Raw genomic sequence first — 23,267 nt, forward strand, 5'->3', positions numbered from 1 at the left:
AGATAGAAAAGGGAAAACTATCTTGCCTCAGAGAAAATCCCCAAAGGATAGACAGCCCCCCACAAATATTGACTGAGAGGAGAGGGAAAAAACATACACAGACTGAAATGAGAATTTAGCAAAGGAGGCCACTTCTAGCTAAATAGAAAGGATAGGACAGAGTACTATGCGGTCAGTATTAAAACACTAGAAAATATCCACCACAGAAAATACAAAATCTCCACAGCTAACTAAAGATATGGAGGGTATATCTGCATCTCCAGAGATACCAGCTTGGCTAAACAAATCCTTATACAGACCAAGCTGGACAAGACAAAAACATGGAAAAGAACTGAACAATAAGGCCACAGCGTGTGGACAGCAAAAATCAAGGCCAGAACTTATCTTTGTTGAAATGAACTGCAAAGCAGAAGAGACCAGGCAGGGATGTGAATCCTCCAGGAACAATGGACAACTGGCACTGACTAAAGGGTGAAGCAAGACTAAATAGCTCAGTCAAAATTGCAAAAAGTTAACACACCTGATAAATGCTGCGATTCAGAGACAGCAGCGCTACCACTTACAACCACCGGAGGGAGCCCAAGAGCAGAATTCACAACAGTACCCCCCCCCCCCCTTGAGGAGGGGTCACCGAACCCTCACCAGAACCCCCAGGCCGATCCGGACGAGCCAAATGAAAGGCACGAACCAAATCATCAGCATGAACATCGGAGGCAACAACCCAAGAATTATCCTCCTGGCCATAACCCTTCCATTTGACAAGATACTGAAGCTTCCACCTCGAAAAACGAGAATCCAAAATCTTCTCAACCACATACTCCAACTCCCCATCAACCAACACCGGGGCAGGAGGATCAACAGAGGGAACAACGGGCACCACATATTTCCGCAACAAAGATCTATGAAAAACATTATGGATGGAAAAAGAGGCTGGAAGGGCCAAACGAAAAGACACTGGATTGATAATCTCAGAAATCCTATAAGGGCCAATAAACCGAGGCTTAAACTTAGGGGAAGAAACCTTCATAGGGACATGACGGGAAGACAACCAGACCAAATCCCCAACCCGAAGCCGGGAACCAACACACCGACGACGGTTAGCAAAACGCTGAGCCCCCTCCTGAGACAACACCAAATTGTCAACAACATGAGCCCAAATTTGCTGCAACCTGTCAACCACAGAGTCCACCCCAGGACAATCAGAAGGCTCAACCTGCCCCGAAGAAAAACGAGGATGAAAACCAGAGTTACAAAAGAAGGGTGAAACCAAGGTAGCAGAACTAGCCCGATTATTAAGGGCAAACTCGGCCAATGGCAAGAAAGCCACCCAATCATCCTGATCAGCAGACACAAAGCGTCTCAAATAAGTTTCCAAAGTCTGATTAGTTCGCTCGGTTTGGCCATTTGTCTGAGGATGAAATGCGGAAGAAAAAGACAAATCAATGCCCAGCCTAGCACAAAAGGCCCGCCAAAACCTAGAAACAAACTGGGAACCTCTATCGGACACAATATTCTCCGGAATGCCATGCAAACGAACCACATGCTGAAAAAACAACTGAACCAAATCAGAAGAGGAAGGCAACTTAGGCAAAGGTACCAAATGAACCATCTTAGAAAACCGGTCACAAACCACCCAGATAACTGACATCCTCTGGGAAACCGGAAGATCCGAAATAAAATCCATAGAAATATGCGTCCAAGGCCTCTCAGGGATCGGCAAAGGCAAAAGCAACCCACTAGCGCGGGAACAGCAAGGCTTGGCCCGCGCACAAGTCCCACAGGACTGCACAAAAGAACGCACATCCCGTGACAAAGAAGGCCACCAAAAGGACCTACCAACCAAATCTCTGGTACCAAAAATCCCAGGATGACCAGCTAACACAGAACAATGAACCTCCGAAATCACTTTACTAGTCCATCTGTCAGGAACAAACAATTTCCCCACTGGACAGCGGTCAGGTTTATCAGCCTGAAATTCCTGAAGAATCCGTCGTAAATCAGGGGAGATGGCAGAAAGAATCACCCCTTCCTTCAGAATACCGACCGGCTCAAGGACCCCAGGAGAATCAGGCAAAAAGCTCCTAGAGAGGGCATCAGCCTTAACATTCTTAGAACCCGGAAGATACGAGACCACAATATCAAAACAGGAGAAAAACGGCGACCATCGGGCCTGTCTAGGATTCAGCCGTTTGGCAGACTCGAGATAAATCAGATTCTTATGATTGGTCAAGACCACAATACGGTGCTTGGCCCCCTCAAGCCATTGTCGCCACTCCTCAAATGCCCACTTCATAGCCAACAACTCACGATTGCCGACATCATAATTGCGTTCCGCAGGCGAAAACTTTCGAGAAAAGAAGGCACACGGTTTCATCAAGGAACCATCAGAATTCCTCTGAGACAAAACGGCCCCTGCCCCAATCTCAGAAGCGTCAACCTCAACCTGAAAAGGAAGAGAAACATCCGGCTGACGCAACACAGGGGCAGAAGTAAATCGGCGTTTAAGCTCCTGAAAGGCAGAAACAGCCGCAGAGGACCAATTAGTCACATCAGCGCCTTTCTTCGTCAAATCGGTCAGGGGTTTAACCACACTGGAGAAGTTGGCAATGAAACGGCGATAAAAATTAGCAAAGCCCAAAAATTTCTGAAGGCTCTTCACGGATGTGGGCTGGATCCAATCATGAATGGCCTGAACCTTAACCGGATCCATTTCTATAGATGAGGGAGAAAAAATGAAGCCCAAAAAAGAAACCTTCTGTACTCCAAAGAGGCACTTAGACCCCTTCACAAACAAGGCATTATCACGAAGGATCTGAAATACCATCCTGACTTGTTTCACATGAGACTCCCAATCATCTGAAAAAATCAAAATATCATCCAAATATACAATCATGAATTTATCAAGATAATTCCGAAATATATCATGCATGAAGGACTGAAACACAGATGGAGCATTAGAGAGTCCTAATGGCATCACAAGGTATTCAAAATGGCCTTCGGTAGTATTAAACGCAGTTTTCCATTCGTCACCCTGCTTAATACAAACAAGATTATATGCCCCTCGAAGGTCAATCTTAGTAAACCAACTAGCCTCCTTAATCCTAGCAAACAGATCAGAAAGCAAAGGCAAAGGGTATTGGAATTTGACCGTGATCTTATTCAAGAGGCGACAATCAATACAGGGTCTCAAAGAGCCATCTTTTTTGGCAACAAAAAAAAAACCTGCTCCCAGTGGTGAAGAAGATGGCCGAATATGCCCCTTCTCCAAGGACTCCTTAACATAGCTCTGCATGGCGGTATGTTCTGGCACAGACAGGTTGAAAAGTCGGCCCTTAGGGAACTTACAGCCTGGAATCAAGTCAATAGCACAATCACAGTCCCTATGCGGTGGAAGGGAACTGGACTTGGGCTCATTGAATACATCCTGGAAATCTGACAAAAACTCAGGAATTTCAGAAGAGGGGAGGAGGCAATTGACATCAAAGGAACGTCACCATGAACCCCCTGACAACCCTAACTAGTCACAGACATAGATTTCCAATCTAATACCGTATTATGCACCTGTAACCATGGGAAACCCAGCACAATAGCATCATGCAAATTATGCAACACCAGAAAACGACAATCTTCCTGATGGGCTGGCGCCATACACATGGTCAGCTGTGTCCAAAACTGAGGTTTATTTTTAGCCAACGGTGTAGCATCAATGCCCCTCAAAGGAATAGGACTCTGCAAAGGCTGCAAGGGGAAACCACAACGTCTGGCAAATTCTAAGTCCATTAAGTTTAGAGCGGCGCCTGAATCCACAAATGCCATGACAGAAAATGACGATAATGAGCAGATCAGGGTCACAGATAACAGAAATTTAGGTTGTACAGTACTGATGGTAACAGAACTAGCAATTCTCTTGGTACGCTTAGGGCAGTCAGAAATAACATGAGCAGAATTGCCGCAGTAAAAACACAACCTATTCTGACGTCTGAATCCTTGGCGTTCCGCTCTAGACACAATCCTATCACACTGCATAGGCTCAGGACTCCGCTCGGAAGACAATGCCATAGTGTGCACAACTCTGCGCTCGCGCAAGCGCCGATCAATCTGAATGGCCAGAGACAGAATCACTCAGACCAGCAGGTGTGGGGAACCCCACCATAACATCTTTAACGGATTCAAAAAGACCCTTTCTGAAGATTGCCGCCAAGGCATCCTCATTCCATTTAGTCAGTAAAGACCATTTTCTAAACGTCTGGCAATATGATTCTGCCGCTTCTTGACCCTGAGACAGGGCCAACAAGGTCTTCTCAGCATGATCCACTGAATTAGGTTCGTCATGCAATAACCCAAGCGCCTGAAAAAAGGTGTCTACATTAAGCAACGCCGGATTCCCAGGTTCCAGGGCAAATGCCCAATCCTGGGGGTCACCACGCAGCAGAGATATAACAATTTTAACCTCATTGGTGGGATCACCAGAGGAACGGGGTTTCAGAGCAAAAAACAGTTTACAGTTATTTTTAAAGCTCAGAAATTTGGACCTATCCCCAAAAAACAAATCAGGAGTTGGAATTCTAGGCTCTAAAACCGGAGTCTGAACGATATAATCGGAAATACCCTGTACTCTAGCAGCAAGTTGATCCACACGAGAAGCCAATCCCTGAACATCCATACCAGCGCCGAACTCCTGAGCCACCCAGAGGTAAAGAGGGAAGAAAAAAAAAAAAAAAACACAACAGACTACAGAAAAAAAAATGGCTCAGCACTTTCCTTCCCTTCTTCTGAGATGCGGTTAACTCATTGTTGGCCAGTTGTACTGTTATGATCTGGTGGCTTAAGAGCAGCATGAGACGTACTCTGGAGAAGGTGGTACCTGTACTGACCGCAGACCCTGAACTTAACACCGCAACTAGAAGTAGCCGTGGAATGTACCTAGCTCTCCCTAGACATCTCGACACAGCCGGAGAACTAATTACCCCTAGAGATAGAAAAGGGAAAACTATCTTGCCTCAGAGAAAATCCCCAAAGGATAGACAGCCCCCCACAAATATTGACTGTGAGAGGAGAGGGGAAAAAACCATACACAGACTGAAATGAGAATTTAGCAAAGGAGGCCACTTCTAGCTAAATAGAAAGAAAAGGACAGAGTACTATGCGGTCAGTATTAAAACACTAGAAAATATCCACCACAGAAAATACAAAATCTCCACAGCTAACTAAAGATATGGAGGGTATATCTGCATCTCCAGAGATACCAGCTTGGCTAAACAAATCCTTATACAGACCAAGCTGGACAAGACAAAAACATGGAAAAGAACTGAACAATAAGGCCACAGCGTGTGGACAGCAAAAATCAAGGCCAGAACTTATCTTAGTTGAAATGAACTGCAAAGCAGAAGGGACCAGGCAGGGATGTGAATCCTCCAGGAACAATGGACAACTGGCACTGACTAAAGGGTGAAGCAAGACTAAATAGCCCAGTCAAAATTGCAAAAAGTGAAAACACCTGATAAATGCTGCGATTCTGAGACAGCAGCGCTACCACTTACAACCACCGGAGGGAGCCCAAGAGCAGAATTCACAACAATTACATGTACATCTATATATCCCCCGCTACCAGTACATGTACATCTATATATCCCCCCGTTATCAGTACATGTTTATCTATACATCCCCCATTATCAGTACATTACATGTTCATCTATATATCCCCCGTTACCAGTACATGTACATCTATATATCCCCCCGTTTTCAGTACATTACATGTACATCTATATATCCCCTGCTACCAGTACATGTACATCTATATATCCCCGTTATCAGTCCATTACCCGTACATCTATATTTCCCCCGTTACATCCAGGGTGGATTGATTTAAATCACGCCGATTTAAATCATGATTTAAATCACGATTTAAATCAAAAGATTTTTTTCTATTTAAATCGGATCGATTTAAATCATGATTTTAATCATGATTTAAATCACTGATTTAAATCAAAAGGTTTTTTTTTAATATAAATTACGATTAAAATGAGAAGTGAGAGCAGTGCGCATGTGCGCCCATAGTTACACGGACGAAACTAGGGGCAACGATCTAACGCCAGGGTGAGGGGGGACCCCAAAGTAAGTAAAAATCTTTTTTGTTTTACTATATGGCAATAGGTAGGTGTTTAAAAGCAGCATGTCTTAATTGTATAAACTATTAATAGCCTCCACATTTTGTTCATACTGCCCGTTTAATTCCACACTTCTAGCTTGGTTTCACTTTTGGTTTAGTTTCTTTTTCCATTCAGTTGACATGCCCAAACTTGTTGGATAGTCAGCATCCTACAGAAACCTCTGGAAGAGCATGGCATTGTGAATGTTACACATATACAGCCTTTATTCTACTGAGTTAAACAACTCAGCTTTATCTCATGATGGAAGAACCTTTGGATGGTAAAATATTTTCCTCAAAAAGCAGTTTATTGAAAAAAATCCGATTTAAATAAAAAAAATCCGATTTTTTTGATTTTTTTAAAAAAACATTGATTTTTATCCACCCTGGTTACATCTATATATCCCCCCGTTATCAGTACATTACATGTACATCTATATATCCCCCATTATCAGTCCATTACCCGTACATCTATATATCCCCCCCGTTATCAGTACATTACATGTACATCTATATATCCCCGTTATCAGTACATTATATGTACATCTATATATCCCCCGTTATCAGTACATTACAAGTACATATATATCCCCCCGTTATCAGTACATTACATGTACATCTATACATCCCCCGTCATCCGTACATTACGTATACATCTATATATCCCCCGTTACCAGTACATGTACATCTATATATCCCCCGTTATCAGTACATTACATGTACATCTATATATCCCCCATTACCAGTACATGTACATCTATATATCCCCCGCTACCAGTACATGTACATCTATATATCCCCCGTTATCAGTACATTACATGTACATCTATATATCCCCCATTACCAGTACATGTACATCTATATATCCCCCATTACCAGTACATGTACATCTATATATCCCCCCGTTATCAGTACATGTACATCTATATATCCCCCCGTTATCAGTACATGTACATTTATATATCCCCCGCTACCAGTACATGACATGTACATCTATATATCCCCCATTACCAGTACATGTACATCTATATATCCCCCGTTATCAGTACATTACATGTACATCTATATATCCCCCATTACCAGTACATTACATGTTCATCTATACATCCCCCATTATCAGTACATTACATGTTCATCTATATATCCCCCATTACCAGTACATGTACATCTATATGTCCCCCATTACCAGTACATGTTCATCTATACATCCTCCGCTACCAGTACATGTACATCTATATATCCCCCGTTATCAGTACATTACATGTACATCTATATATCCCCCATTACCAGTACATGTACATCTATATATCCCCCGTTACCAGTACATGTACATCTATATATCCCCCCGTTATCAGTACATGTACATCTATATATCCCCCGCTACCAGTACATGACATGTACATCTATATATCCCCCATTACCAGTACATGTACATCTATATATCCCCCGTTATCAGTACATTACATGTACATCTATATATCCCCCATTACCAGTACATTACATGTTCATCTATACATCCCCCATTATCAGTACATTACATGTTCATCTATATATCCCCCATTACCAGTACATGTACATCTATATGTCCCCCATTACCAGTACATGGTCATCTATACATCCTCCGTTATCAGTACATTACATGTACATCTATATATCCCCCCCGTTATCAGTACATGTACATCTATATATCCCCCGCTACCAGTACATGTACATCTTTATATCCCCCGTTACCAGTACATGTACATCTATATATCCCCCCGTTATCAGTACATTACATGTACATCTATATATCCCCCGCTACCAGTACATGTACATCTATATATCCCCCGTTATCAGTACATTACATGTACATCTATATATCCCCCGCTACCAGTACATGTACATCTATATATCCCCCATTACCAGTACATGTACATCTATATATCCCCCCATTATCAGTACATTACATGTACATCTATATATCCCCCGTTACCAGTACATGTACATCTAAATATCCCCGTTGTCAGTACATTACATGTACATCTATATATCCCCTCCGTTATCAGTACATTACATGTACATCTATATATCCCCCCCGTTATCAGTACATTACATGTACATCTATACATCCCCCGTTATCCGTTCATTACCTGTACATCTATATATCCCTCGTTATCAGTACATTACCTGTACATCTATATATCCCCCATTACCAGTACATGTACATCTATATATCCCCCGTTACCAGTACATGTACATCTATATATCCCCCCGTTACCAGTACATGTACATCTATATATCCCCCGTTATCAGTACATTACATGTACATCTATACATCCCCCGTTATAAGTACATTACATATACATCTATGTATCCATTATTAGTGCCTGATACATATAGCTCTGTATAGTGGGGTATACATCTATGTGAGGTTTCCTTTCTATTACACAGCGTCCTGTTCTACTTTGTAAAACATTAAATTGCTTGTCCAGCATCGATCACTTGTGGATTAGAATGTGAGTGTTCCCTGTGATGGGCCTCCATCAGGCCCGCGAGTGCTCCCTGTGATGGACCTCCGTCAGGCCCGCAAGTTCTCCCTATGACGGGCCTCCGTCAGGCCCGCGAGTGCTCCCTATGATGGCCAGTGCACATCTGCTGCAGGAGACACAACCTCATCAGAATCGCTAACTGCCCCATTCTGAAGTGAAGGATGAACCTCTATATACAATAGGTCATGACATCACATATAGGTAATATACCAGCAACAACCGCCACAGGTCACATACCGGCCTGCCCCTCCGATCACATACCCGCCCACCACACCACAGCATACAGGTCACCCCCTGTATATAGGGCACACATTTGCAACTGCTGCACCCCACCCTCCTGTCAGGAAATAGAAAAGTTCTGATTATTTCACTTACACATACAGAGCTCTCACCTGCAGTTTCCCCTGCCTGCCAACATAAGGCTGGAATTCTAAGCCACTCTTTCTTCCTCTGCCTGTGTGTGTGTAATCCTATACTTCTTCCCCCCTCCCTTAGGAATTTATATGGCTCTGTGCTGTGACAGACAGGTCTCCCTACACTCCTCATTCCCCCCTCCCACGTGATACTGGCTAAAACTGGTACAGAAAGCATGCAATTCTGTTGTTCATTTGAGGTTATATATATTGGCACCGATCAGGGCTAGAGATATAAGGATTACATGTTCCGGATGTCCATCGACAGATATGACCCCCTGAAATCACTAGAAGCTAAACCCAACAAGTGGGTTTCTCCGCAAGTGGGTCATTTATCTACGCCGTGACTACACTTAAAAGAATCCCCCTGACGTGGTGCACATCCTGATCATTGTGTCTTTCGTATACGAGGTTCATACAGCGAGATATGTATAAAAAAGGTTGCCATAACGTTAAGAAAAGGGAAGGATTCCACCTCGAAGTGATGTCACCACAGGGGGAGTGCTTTGGTTTTAGGCTGGGAAATAAGTGAGTGAAGCGGCAGTGTTCACGTATCTTTAGTCTGGGTGGGGTCTAGCTGCTATACAGGGGTGATGCATCTGGATATATGCTCGCCCTTCCCCTACAGCGCACAGTCAGCCATGAGATGATATGACATAACGAAATGTAAGTGTTATTTTCAACTTTAATCCCATTTTATTTGTAATTGTACTGTACATATGATATGTGTCATCTTTTATAATATCTTTTTTATACTTCTGCAAACACTGCCTACCTTTTTTGGAGTAAAATATAAAATTAATATCTTGTCACTCCTTGCTCTATAATGAACTGTCACGTGCTCTGAAGTGAATTGCGCTACTAATCTGGGTTGGCTCCGGACCCGTTAATAATTAAGAAATCAGAGCTGGTGGCAGCATACTTTGTCCTGTGCGTTTGGGAGGCTTTGTAGCAACTGGCGGCGTTGCTAATTATTGTTCCCGCCTGAGTGGGAGTAGTTATATCATCCTCACTACAGCGTTCCCATTAGCCAGTACAAAGTAAGGCAGCCTTTCTGGCGACTAATTATACTAGTTGCAGTACCCTGTCTGACCTGAGGTTAAGGGGGGCGCCAGAGCTGCCAGTTCCAAATCGGAACTGGCAAGTGGGATATAGATAAATCCCCTTCACAAACAACCCCTTTTAATGACAAATTGGTGTGGGAGGTGGGGATGATGACGGTATCCTCCCCGTGATCCGTGACACCTCCCTTATAGAGGACACACAACCAATATATAGAGATCGCGCACACCGCTCACACCTGCCGGAGCATGCAGGTCACACATTCTCAACTGCCCCTGCCTTCTTTTTCAGAGGTCATACCTCCGTATACAGCTCATGCACACACCCACTTCCCCCGCATACAGCTCATACGCACACCCACTTCCCCCGCATACAGCTCATACGCACACCCACTTCCCCCGCATACAGCTCATACGCACACCCACTTCCCCCGCATTCAGCTCATACGCACACCCACTTCCCCCGCATACTGGTCATGCGCGCGTGCGCACACACACACACTTCCCCCGCATACAGGTGATGCGTGCACACACCCACTTCCCCCACATACAGGTCATACTCACTCACTCTCACACACACACACACACACACACACACACTCACACTTCCCCCACATACTGGTGATGCGCGCACACACCCACTTCCCCCACATACAGGTCATACACACTCACACACACACACCCCGCATACGGGTGATGCACACACTCACACTTCCCCCACATAGAGGTGATGCGCGCACATACAGGTCATGCACACACACACCCACTTCCCCCGCATACAGGTCATAAACACTCACACACACTTCCCCCTCATACAGGTGATACACACACACCCACTTCCCCCGCATACAGGTGATGCGCGCACACACCCACTTCCCCCGCATACAGGTGATGCGCGCACACACCCACTTCCCCCGTATACAGGTGATGCGCGCACACACCCACTTCCCCCGCATACAGGTGATGCGCGCACACACCCACTTCCCCCGCATACAGGTGATGCGCGCACACACCCACTTCCCCCGCATACTGGTGATGCACGCACACCCACTTCCCCCCATACTGGTGATGCGCGCGCACACCCACTTCCCCCGCATGCAGGTCATACACACTCACACACACTTCCCCTGCATACGGGTGATACACACACACACACACACTTCCCCCGCTTACGCGTGATACACACAAACACTTCCCCCGCTTACGGGTGATACACACATCCACTTCCCCCGCATACAGGTGATACACACACCCACTTCCCCCGCATACAGGTGGTGTACACCATTTCCCCCAGATACAGGAGATACACACGCTCGCACCATTTCCCCTGCATACAGGTCATACACCCACTTCCCCCGCATACAGATGATGCGCGCACACTTCCCCCGCATACAGGCGATGCGCGCGCACACACCCACTTCCCCCACATACAGGTGATACACACACACACACACACACACACACACACACACACACACACACACACACACACACACACACACACTCCCCCCCGCATGCAGGTGATACACACACACACACACACACACACACACACACACACACTTCCCCCGCATACAGGTGCGTTTCCTTCTTTCAAAAAACTGTTCCTTCAACCCTATCCAACCCCCACCCTCCCTTATCCTCCCTTCTTTCGAGGTTCACTCTGTCCCTATCTACTCTCCCTCTAATCTCCAAATGGCTGTCATATTCCGACCACCGGGGTCAGCCACTGCATTCATTGACCAATTCTCCACCTGGCTTCTTCACTTTTACTCTGCTGACATCCCCACCATCATCATGGGTAACTTTAATATCCCTTCTGACACCCGCCAGTCAGCAGCCTCCAAGCTCCTGGCCCTTACTTCATCCTTTGGACTCACTCAGTGGTCCTGCACAGCCACCCACACAGACGGACATACACTACACCACATCTTCACCTGCCCCTGTTCCTTACCAATCTCACAACCTCTCCCTTCCCCCTATCTGACCACCATCTACTCACCTTTTCATCCTTGTCCTGCTCACCAGCCCTCCTTGTCCAGCCATTACCACATCCTCGTAGAAACCTTGCACACCTAGACATTCAGAGACTCTCTTCTACCCCTGTCCTCCATATCTTCACTCCACGACACGGACCGCACGACCCTCACATTAGCCATAGACTCAGTCGCCCCTCTCATGCATGGCAAAGTGCGACAAATCACTAGGAACCCTGGCATAACAATCTCACCAAAAAACTTCGACAAGCATTCAGGGTCGCGGAGCGGCGTTGGGAGAAAACACGCCTGCCAGATGACTTCACTGCTTTCAGACAAGCTACACTTGCCTTCAAATTAGCCCTCACCTCTGCTAAACAGACCTATTTCACAAACCTTGTATCTTCATTATCCTACAATCCAAAACAACTGTTCAGCACATTTAGCTCTCTCCTCTTCCCACCACTGCCACCTCCAACTCCCCTCATCTCTTCCGAGGACTTTGCCACCTACTTCAAAAACAAAATTGACCAAACAAGGCAAACCTTTACTGTTCCACCACCCCAACCACTCCATATACCAGACCTCTGCCCTTCCCTAATAACCTTCCTCTCCAACATCACTGAAGGAGAGCTTACTCACCTCCTTTCCAAATCACACCTCACCACCTGTACACTTGACCCTATCCCTTCCCACCGGCTCACCAACCTCACTAACACACTCATTCCAGCCCTAACCCATCTCTTCAACCTATTGCTATCTTCTGGTACCTTCCCCTCTGCCTTCAAACATGCCACCATCACACCCATCCTCAAAAAAACTAACCTTGACCCAACTGCTATGCCCAGCTATCGCCCCATATCACTGCTCCCGTTTGCTTCAAATCTCCTTGAGCAGCATGTCCATGCTCAACTTTCCTCCCACCTCTCATCTAACTCTCTCCTTGACAACTTCCAATCTGGTTTCCGCCCCCACCACTCCACCGAAACTGCCCTGACCAAAATTACTAATGACTTACTCAAAGCCAACACAGTTCTCCATCCTCCTCCTTCTCGACCTATCCTTTTTCGACAGTCGACCACTGCCTACTGCTACAGATTCTTTCTCTCCTTGGCATCAAAGACCTTGCCCTGTCCTGGATTGCCTCATACCTTTCCGACCGCACATTTGGCGTTTCCCACTCCCACACTACTTCCTCATCTTGCCCTCTCTCTGTTGGAGTCCCTCAAGGCTCTGTCCTAGGGCCCCTACTTTTTTCCATCTATACCCTTGGACCAGGACAACTCATAAAGTCCTATACCAGTACCACCTATATGCGGATGACACTCAGATCTATCTCTCTGGCCCAGATGTCACCTCTCTGCTGTCCAGAATCCCGGAGTGTCTGTCAGCCATATCATCCTTCTTCACCTCTCACTTCCTAAAACTCAATGTAGACAAAACCGAACCCATCATCTTTCCCCCATCTCGCGTATCCCTCCCCCCCACCCGATCTATCTATTATGGTAAACGGCATCACGCTCTCTTCTGCACCTGAAATCCGCTGCCTCGGGGAAACTCTCGACTCTGCCCTGTCCTTCAAACCGCACATCCAAACTCTTGCCACCTCCTGTCGAGTCCAACTCAAAAATATTGCCAGAATCCATCCCTTCCTCAGCCCACAATCTACTAAAACTTTTGTGCATGCCCTCATCATCTCCTGCCTCGATTACTGCAACACCCTCCCTCCTCTGTGGCCTCCCCCCTAACTCTCTTGCACCGCTCCAGTCTGTCCTCAACTCTGCTGCCTGGCTAATCCATCTCTCTCCTCACTACTCGCCTGTTTCTCCCCTCTGCAAATCCCTCCACTGGCTCCCAATTCCCCAACGAATCCAGTTCAAACTACAAAGCCATCCACAACCTGTCCCCTCCCTATATCTCTGAACTAATCTCCCAATATCTTCCCTCACGTAATCTTCATCCTCCCAAGACCTCCTACTCTCCTCCACACTTATTCGTTCCTCACACAACCGCCTCCAAGACTTCTCCCGAATACCCCCCATCCTCTGGAATTCCACGCCTCAACATGTTCGATTATCCACTACCTTCGGATCCTTCAGACGGAACCTGAAAACCCATCTCTTCAGGAAAGCCTACAGCCTGCAATAACCATTCCGCCGCCTCGCCACCACCAGAGCTGCCGCACCCCCGACCTTCTGTCTCTTCCCCATTATCCCATAGAATGTAAGTCCGCAAGGACAGGGTCCTCTCCCCTCTGTACCAGAGTGTCATCATAAATTTGTTTACTGTAAACGATATCTATAACTCTGTACATAACCCCGTTCTCATGTACACACACACTTCCCCCGCATACAGGTGATGCGCGCACACACACGCTTCCCTTTCATACAGGTGACACACACACACACGCACGCACGCGCGCGCGCACACGCTTTCCCCTCGTACAGGTGACACACACTTCCCCCGCATACAGGTGACACACACACTTCCCCCTCGTACAGGTGACACACACACACACACACGCTTCCCCCTCATACAGGTGACACACACACGCTTCCTTCTCGTACAGGTGACACACACGCTTCCCCCTCATACAGGTGACCCACACGCTTCCCTTTCATACAGGTGACACACACGCGCTTCCCCCTCGTACAGGTGACCCACACGCTTCCCTTTCATACAGGTGACACACACGCGCTTCCCCCTCGTACAGGTGACCCACACGCTTCCCTTTCATACAGGTGACACACACACGCTTCCTTCTCGTACAGGTGACACACACGCTTCCCCCTCATACAGGTGACCCACACGCTTCCCTTTCATACAGGTGACACACACGCGCTTCCCCCTCGTACAGGTGACCCACACGCTTCCCTTTCATACAGGTGACACACACACGCTTCCCTTTCATACAGGTGACACACACACGCTTCCCCCTCATACAGGTGACACACACACACTTCCCCCTCATACAGGTGACACACACACACACACACACACACACACACACACACACACCCTTCCCCCTAATACAGGTGATACACACACACACACACACACACACACACACACACACACACACACACACACACACACACACACACACACACACACACACACACCCCTTTCATACAGGTGGCACACACACACACCCCTTTCATACAGGTGGCACACACACACACTTCCCCCTCATACAGGTGACACACACACTTCCCCCTCATACAGGTGACACACACACACATCCACAAACACACACCCCTCCCTTTCCTATACAGATTACATAGCCTCATACAGTTTGCCCTCCTTATACAGCTCCCATTCCACCACCACGCTGTACACACGACACACACCCCTCTTACTGGTCACACAGCTTCATATACATGCAGAGTGGCACAGGTGCCCTTGTGACGGTACCTAGCGCTGCCCTGCTGCTGACATGGGGCTAACATCTGGATCTGTCAGCATTTGTCACTCGGGGTCACCCTGCCCCCCGCTCAGCTGTATGTATGTCAGAAATATCCACTGATGTCTTTCCCTAGAGCTAATGATGTCACCATCAGCCAATCCCATTGCTACGAGATGGCGCTCGCTGTAGACGCAGTGCGATGTGCAGGTTTTCTCCTTCCCGTTAACTCTTTCATGGCTTGCCACTGGCTGTTAACTCCTTACCTCCATAGAACAGGCTTGCCCTTCCAATTGAATCTCCCCCTATACTTCATGTTTGACCTGTTATTGAGAAAACATCCATCCAAAAGCAGTCATCCTCTGCTAAGGGAGGAGAGTGATGGATCTGTAGCCATGGCTGTAGATGTGTAATAACTGCGCTTTACCCCCGTGCCTATGACACAACATAGCTGGTGGTGGGATAACAGCACGCTACCCCCGTGTCTATGACACAAGGCCATTGATGGGATAAAGGCACTCTATCACCCTGCCTGTGACACAACAAGGTTGGTGGTGGGATAAGAGCACTCTACACCCTTGCCTGTAAGAGAAAACAAGGCTGGTGTTGGGATAAGGGCACTCTACCCCCGTGTCTGTGAGAATACGAGGCTGGTGGTGGGATAAAAGCACTCTACCCCTGAAACTGTGACACAAGGCAGGTGGTGGGATAAGAGCACTCTACCCCCGCGTTTGTGAGAAAACGAGGCTGGTGGTGGGATAAGAGCACTCTACCCACATGTCTGTCACACAACGAGGCCATTGGTGGGATAAGAGCACTCTACCCCCGTGTCTGTGAGAAACCGAGACTGGTGTTGGGATAAAAGCACTCTACCCATGGCACAAGGCCGGTGGTGGGATAAGAGCACTCTACCCCCGTGTTTTTGAGAAAACGAGGCTGGTGGTGGGATAAAAACACTCTACCCCTGAACCTTTGACACAAGGCAGGTGGTGGGATAAGAGCACTCTACCCCCGCATTTGTGAGAAAACGAGGCTGGTGGTGTAATAAAAGCGCTGTACTCCTGTACCTCTGACACAAGGCCTGTGGTGGGATAAGAGCACTCTACCCCCGTGTTTGTGAGAAAACGAGGCTGGTGGTGGGGTAAAAGCACTCTACCCCTGTGCCTGTGATACTAGGCTGGTGTTGGGATAACAGCTTTTTACCTCAATGCTAGTGATACGAACGAGATTGGTCTTAGGATAACGACACTACCCTCCTGCCTGTGAGAGAACGAGGCTGGTGGTGGGATAAGAGTGCTCTAACCCCATTCCTGTGAGGCAGGCTAGGCTGATGGTGGGATAAGGGCGCTCTAACCCCGTGCCTGTGAAAGAATGAGGCTGGTGGGTGGAAAAGAGCGCTGAACCCCCATGCCTGTGATACGAGGCTAGTGTTGGGATAACTGCATTCTACCCCCATGCCTGTGATACGAGGCTGGTGGTGGGATAACGACACTCTACCCTCCTGCCTTTGAGAGAACAAAGCTGTTGGTGGAATAAGAGCTCTCTACCCCCGTGCCTGTGAGAAAACGAGGCTGGTGGTGGGATAACGGCTTTCTACCCCCATGCCAGTGATTCGAGAATGGTGGTGGGATAACAGCACTCTACCCTCCTGCCTGTGATACGAGGCTGGTGTTGGGATAACTGTTCGCTACCCTCCTGCCTGTGATACGAGGCTGGTGGTTGGATAACGACACTCTACACTCCTGCCTTTGAGAGAACGAAGTTGTTGGTGGGATAAGAGCGCTCTACCAACTGTCTGTGGCACAACAAGCTGGTGATGGGATAATGGCGTTCTACTCTCCTGCCTGTGTGAGAACAAGGCTGGTGGTGAGATAAGAGCGCTTTACCTCCTGTACCTGTGAGAGGACGAGGCTGGTGGTGGGAGAGTGCTGTACCTCCCATGCCTGTGAGAGGATGAGGTTGGTTATGGGATAAGTGCTCTCTAACCCTGTTTCTGTGAGGCTGGTGGTGGGAGATTGCTCTACCTCCTGTGCCTGTGAGAGGATGAGGTTGGTGATGGGATAAGTGCTCTACCTCCTGTGCCTGTGAGAGGACGAGGTTGGTGATGGGATTAGTTCGCTCTAACCCCGTGTCTGTGAGAGGACGAGGCTGGTTGTTGGTAAGAGCGCTCTACCCTGTGCTTATAGTTAATGTCTATGGGGGGTTGTCTTCTTTGTTACTCTTACTCATGGTCTTCTGGTCATGGCGGTGGGTGAAGATTGTTGGTGTTAATGTGTTGCAGGTGGTTCACGGGAAGAGCCGCAGTTTGTGACGGCACGTGCTGGCGACAGCGTGATCCTGGGGTGCAGTGTCATCCACCCCCTTACTGCCCAGCCTCCTCCTTATGTGGTTGAATGGTTCAAGTTTGGAGTGCCCATTCCCATCTTCATCAAGTTTGGTTTCTACCCCCCCCATGTAGACCCAGAATACGTAGGTGAGTGAAGCTTCAATATCTGAGATGCTGCTGGTGACTGGGTCTGACCATCGGAGTATATTTTTGTCTTGTGCTCCCACTGGCAGGTCGTGCCAACCTCCATGACAAGGCATCGCTGCGCATCGATCAGACTCGCTCGCAGGATCAGGGCTGGTACGAGTGTAAAGTTCTGATGTTGGAGCAGCAATACGATACATTTCACAATGGCAGCTGGGTCCATCTGACGGTAAACGGTGAGAGATACTGAACCTGATGTACGCCTCTGCTTGTCTCATTGTGAAGTGCCGGGCATGCTCTGCTGTGCCCCTCACCGGGGTCTCTAGACCTGTGGCTAGGAATAGCTGTTCTCAGCTTTAGCTGGTGTAGGAGGCGATGAGGTGCTGTCTGCACACCCATCCGGCTTGTTTGTATCCCTCCTGCCCTGCTGCTGTCTGCACCCCCCCCAGTCCTGCTTCTCTCTGCTGTCTGCACCCTCCCAGTCCTGCCTCTCTGCTGCTGTCTGCACCCCCCCAGTCCTGCTTCTCTTCTACTCTCTGCACCCCCCCAGTCCTGCTTCTTTTCTACTCTCTGCACCCCCCCAGTCCTGCTTCTTTTCTGCTGTCTGCACCCCCCCCAGTCCTGCTTTTCTTCTGCTGTCTGCACCCCCCCAGTCCTGCTTCTCTTCTGCTGTCTGCACCCCCCAGTCTTGCTTCTCTTCTGCTGTCCGCATTCCCCAGTCCTTCTTCTCTGCTGCTGTCTGCACCCCCACAGTCCTGCTGCTCTGCTGCTGTCTGTACCCCCCAGTCTTGCTTCTCTGCTGCTGTCTGCACCCCCCATTCATTCTTCTCTGCTGCTGTCTGCACCCCCCCAGTCCTGCTTCTCTGCTGCTGTCTGCACCCCCCCAGTCCTGCTTCTCTGCTGCTGTCTGCACCCCCCCAGTCCTGCTTCTCTGCTGCTGTCCGCACCCCCTAGTCATGCTGCTCTGCTGCTGTCTGTACACCCCCAGTCCTGCTTCTCTGCTGCTGTCTGCACCCCCTGTCTTGCTTCTCTGCTGTCTGCACCCCCCAGTCCTGGTGCTGCCTGCACCCCCCAGTCCTGCTTCTCTTCTGCTGTCTGCACCCCCCAGTCCTGCTTCTCTGCGGCTTTCTGCACCCCCCAGTCCTGCTTCTCTGCTGCTGTCTGCACCCCCCTTGTCTTGCTTCTCTGCTGCTGTCTGCACCCCCCAGTCTTGCTTCTCTGCTGCTGTCTGCACCCCCCAGTCCTGCTTCTCTGCTGCTGTCTGCACCCCCCCAGTCCTGCTTCTCTGCTGCTGTCTGCACCCCCCCAGTCCTGCTTCTCTGCTGCTGTCTGCACCCCCCCAGTCCTGCTTCTCTGCTGCTGTCTGCACCCCCCCAGTCCTGCTTCTCTGCTGCTGTCTGCACCCCCCCAGTCCTGCTTCTCTGCTGCTGTCTGTACACCCCCAGTCCTGCTTCTCTGCTGCTGTCTGCACCCCCTGTCTTGCTTCTCTGCTGTCTGCACCCCCCAGTCCTGGTGCTGCCTGCACCCCCCAGTCCTGCTTCTCTGCTGCTGTCTGCACCCCCCCAGTCCTGCTTCTCTGCTGCTGTCTGCACCCCCCCAGTCCTGCTTCTCTGCTGCTGTCTGCACCCCCCCAGTCCTGCTTCTCTGCTGCTGTCTGTACACCCCCAGTCCTGCTTCTCTGCTGCTGTCTGCACCCCCTGTCTTGCTTCTCTGCTGTCTGCACCCCCCAGTCCTGGTGCTGCCTGCACCCCCCAGTCCTGCTTCTCTTCTGCTGTCTGCACCCCCCAGTCCTGCTTCTCTGCGGCTTTCTGCACCCCCCAGTCCTGCTTCTCTGCTGCTGTCTGCACCCCCCTTGTCTTGCTTCTCTGCTGCTGTCTGCACCCCCCCAGTCCTGCTTCTCTTCTGCTCTCTGCACCCCCCAGTCCTTCTCTGCTGCTGTCTGCACCCCTCCCCGGTCCTGATGCTGTCTGCACCCCTCCCCGGTCCTGATGCTGTCTGCACCCCTCCCCAGTCCTGCTTGTCTGCTGGTCTCCGGCTGTCTACTAGTCTGTGATGTGAGTGCTCCCATTCATCTTTCCTGGAACCAGTCTCTCCCTCTCTGTGCTGCAGAATTTCCCGCTGACCTCTAGTCACGGCATATTTATTAATTATTTATTAAAATGAAACCTGGGCAAACATCTGTCATTCCAAATCTGCAGCAGTGACGCCGCCCCTCCTGCCTTTTTAGGCTGCAACCATGACCTTGCAAGTGATGAACTGTGACCCCTCAATTTCTTCCTTCTATCTCCTCAGCTCCTCCCACCTTCACTGAAACTCCCCCCCAATACCTAGAGGCCAAAGAGGGGAGCAGCGTCACCCTGACCTGTACGGCATTTGGGAATCCAAAACCTACCGTCACGTGGCTGAGAGAGGGGGACTTTCTTGGGGGAACCACCAAATACCAGGTGATGCTGCCATGTACAAGGGTCAGAGTCTTGGTGCCGTGCAGAGCTTACACGGTGTGCAGAGTTACCAAGCATCTCCATGAAAACCAGACATTTCCATCTCACTTGTTCTTTCCGTCTATTACAGCGAGAATTGGAACCAAACAACGACATTCAAAATCCATTGCTAATATTTCCACAGATCTCAGTGTGATATAGTAATATATATATATATATATAGTAATATGGCGGCCTTCTCCTCACTGTGATATAGTAATATATATAGTAATATGGCCGCCCTTCTCCTCAGTGTGATATAGTAATATATATAGTAATATGGCCGCCCTTCTCCTCAGTGATGATACAGTAATATATATAGTAATATGGTCGCCATTCTCCTCAGTGTGATATAGTAATATATATAGTAATATGGCCGCCCTTCTCCTCAGTGTGATATAGTAATATATATATAGTAATATGGCCGCCCTTCTCCCCAGTGTGATATAGTAATATATATATAGTAATATGGCCGCCCTTCTCCTCACTGTGATATAGTAATATATATATAGTAATATGGCGGCCTTCTCCTCACTGTGATATAGTAATATATATAGTAATATGGCCGCCCTTCTCCTCAGTGTGATATAGTAATATATATATAGTAATATGGCCGCCCTTCTCCCCAGTGTGATATAGTAATATATATATAGTAATATGGCCGCCCTTCTCCTCAGTGTGATATAGTAATATATATATAGTAATATGGCCGCCCTTCTCCTCAGTGTGATATAGTAATATATATATAGTAATATGGCCGCCCTTCTCCTCAGTGTGATATTGTAATATCCTGTATATAGTAATATGGCCGCCCTTCTCCTCAGTGTGATATAGTAATATATATATAGTGGTATGGCCGCCCTTCTCCTCAGTGTGATATTGTAATATCCTGTATATAGTAATATGGCCGCCCTTCTCCTCAGTGTGATATAGTAATATATATATAGTAATATGGCCGCCCTCCTCTTCAGTGTGATATAGTAATATATATAGTAATATGGCCGCCCTCCTCCTCAGTGTGATATTGTAATATATATATAGTAATATGGCCGCCCTCCTCCTCAGTGTGATATAGTAATATATATATAGTAATATGGCCGCCCTCCTCCTCAGTGTGATATAGTAATATATATAGTAATATGGCCGCCCTCCTCCTCAGTGTGATATTGTAATATACTGTATATAGTAATATGGCCGCCCTTCTCCTCAGTGTGTTATAGTAATATATATATATATATATATATATATATATATATATATATATATATATATATATATATATATATATATATATATATATATATATATATATATAGTAATATGGCCGCCCTTCTCCCCAGTGTGATATAGTAATATATATATAGTAATATGGCCACCCTTCTCCTCAGTGTGATATAGTAATATATATATATAGTAATATGGCCGCCCTTCTCCCCAGTGTGATATAGTAATATATATAGTAATATGGCCGCCCATCTCCCCAGTGTGATATAGTAATATATATAGTAATATGGCCGCCCATCTCCTCAGTGTGATATAGTAATATATACAGTAATATGGCCGCCCTTCTCCTCAGTGTGATATAGTAATATATATAGTAATATGGCCGCCCATCTCCTCAGTGTGATATAGTAATATATACAGTAATATGGCCGCCATTCTCCTCAGTGTGATATAGTAATATACATAGTAATATGGCCGCCCTTCTCCTCAGTGTGATATAGTAATATATATATACAGTAATATGGCCGCCCTTCTCCTCAGTGTGATATAGTAATATATACAGTAATATGGCCGCCCTCCTCCTCAGTGTGATATAGTAATATATATAGTAATATGGCCGCCCTCCTCCTCAGTGTGATATTGTAATATACTGTATATAGTAATATGGCCGCCCTTCTCCTCAGTGTGTTATAGTAATATATATATATATATATATATATATAGTAATATGGCCGCTCGTCTCCTCAGTGTGATATAGTAATATATTTAGTAATATATATTGGTGATCTAGTAATATATATACACACACTCACTCACTCACTCACTCACTCACTCCCTGGTCATTCTGCGCACTGTGTATGTTGTACAGTGCGGCGTTGGTGCTCCTGCTGACTTTCCCCCTTTTATAGGTTAATGATGGCAGTCTTACGATCTCTTCAATTGGACGTGAAGACAGGGGGTCGTACACTTGCCGTGCTACCAGTATTCAGGGAGAGGCTGTCCACAGTACTCGCCTGTTGGTACAAGGTAACGTGTCCTTCATCTCTCCATTGTGTCAGTTTTGTTGTGCACGGCGGACTATGGTGTTAGCATTGTTGCACAAATTGCTTTGTGGTGTGGATCCGGCTCCATTGTGGTCTTCGCATTGTCGGACCTAACCTTTCTGCTCTTCCGCCGCGCGCCCTCTCGTTCTGCTCTTCCGCCGCGCGCCCTCTCGTTCTGCTCTTCCGCCGCGCGCCCTCTCGTTCTGCTCTTCCGCCGCGCGCCCTCTCGTTCTGCTCTTCCGCCGCGCGCCCTCTCGTTCTGCTCTTCCGCCGCGCGCAGTCCCGCTTCTCGCTTTTCCGCACCCGGTCTCCTTTTGTACTCTTTCCTCAGGGTCGCCCTTCATCGTCTCTCCTCCTGAGAACATCACGGTGAATATCTCCCAGGACGCTCTGTTCACCTGCCAGGCGGAGGCGTACCCCGGGAACCTCACCTACACCTGGCTCTGGCAGGATGACAATGTCTTCTTTAAAAAGTAAGTGGTTGGGAGCGATCCACCCCTTATGTGCTTCTTGTAACCTGC

General features: G+C 47.8%; 1 protein-coding gene across 6 annotated transcripts in view; it reads left to right on the forward strand.

Annotated features, from left to right (window-relative positions):
- Window positions 1-23,267, forward strand: part of IGSF9B (immunoglobulin superfamily member 9B) — a 154,380-nt gene that overhangs the window by 12,806 nt on the left and 118,307 nt on the right. For all 6 annotated transcript variants that reach the window (XR_013213068.1, XR_013213069.1, XM_077249334.1 and 3 more), the window contains exons 2-6: window positions 17,811-18,002; window positions 18,089-18,235; window positions 20,292-20,443; window positions 22,612-22,729; window positions 23,078-23,219. Coding sequence is in view for 4 of the 6 variants with exons in the window: in XM_077249334.1 (XP_077105449.1) it covers window positions 17,811-18,002; window positions 18,089-18,235; window positions 20,292-20,443; window positions 22,612-22,729; window positions 23,078-23,219 (751 nt within the window). In the remaining 2 variants the exon portion in view is untranslated. The remainder of the gene's footprint in view (window positions 1-17,810; window positions 18,003-18,088; window positions 18,236-20,291; window positions 20,444-22,611; window positions 22,730-23,077; window positions 23,220-23,267) is intronic.

This window comes from Ranitomeya variabilis, chromosome 4 (assembly GCF_051348905.1).
Source record: "Ranitomeya variabilis isolate aRanVar5 chromosome 4, aRanVar5.hap1, whole genome shotgun sequence".
NCBI lineage: Eukaryota > Metazoa > Chordata > Amphibia > Anura > Dendrobatidae > Ranitomeya > Ranitomeya variabilis.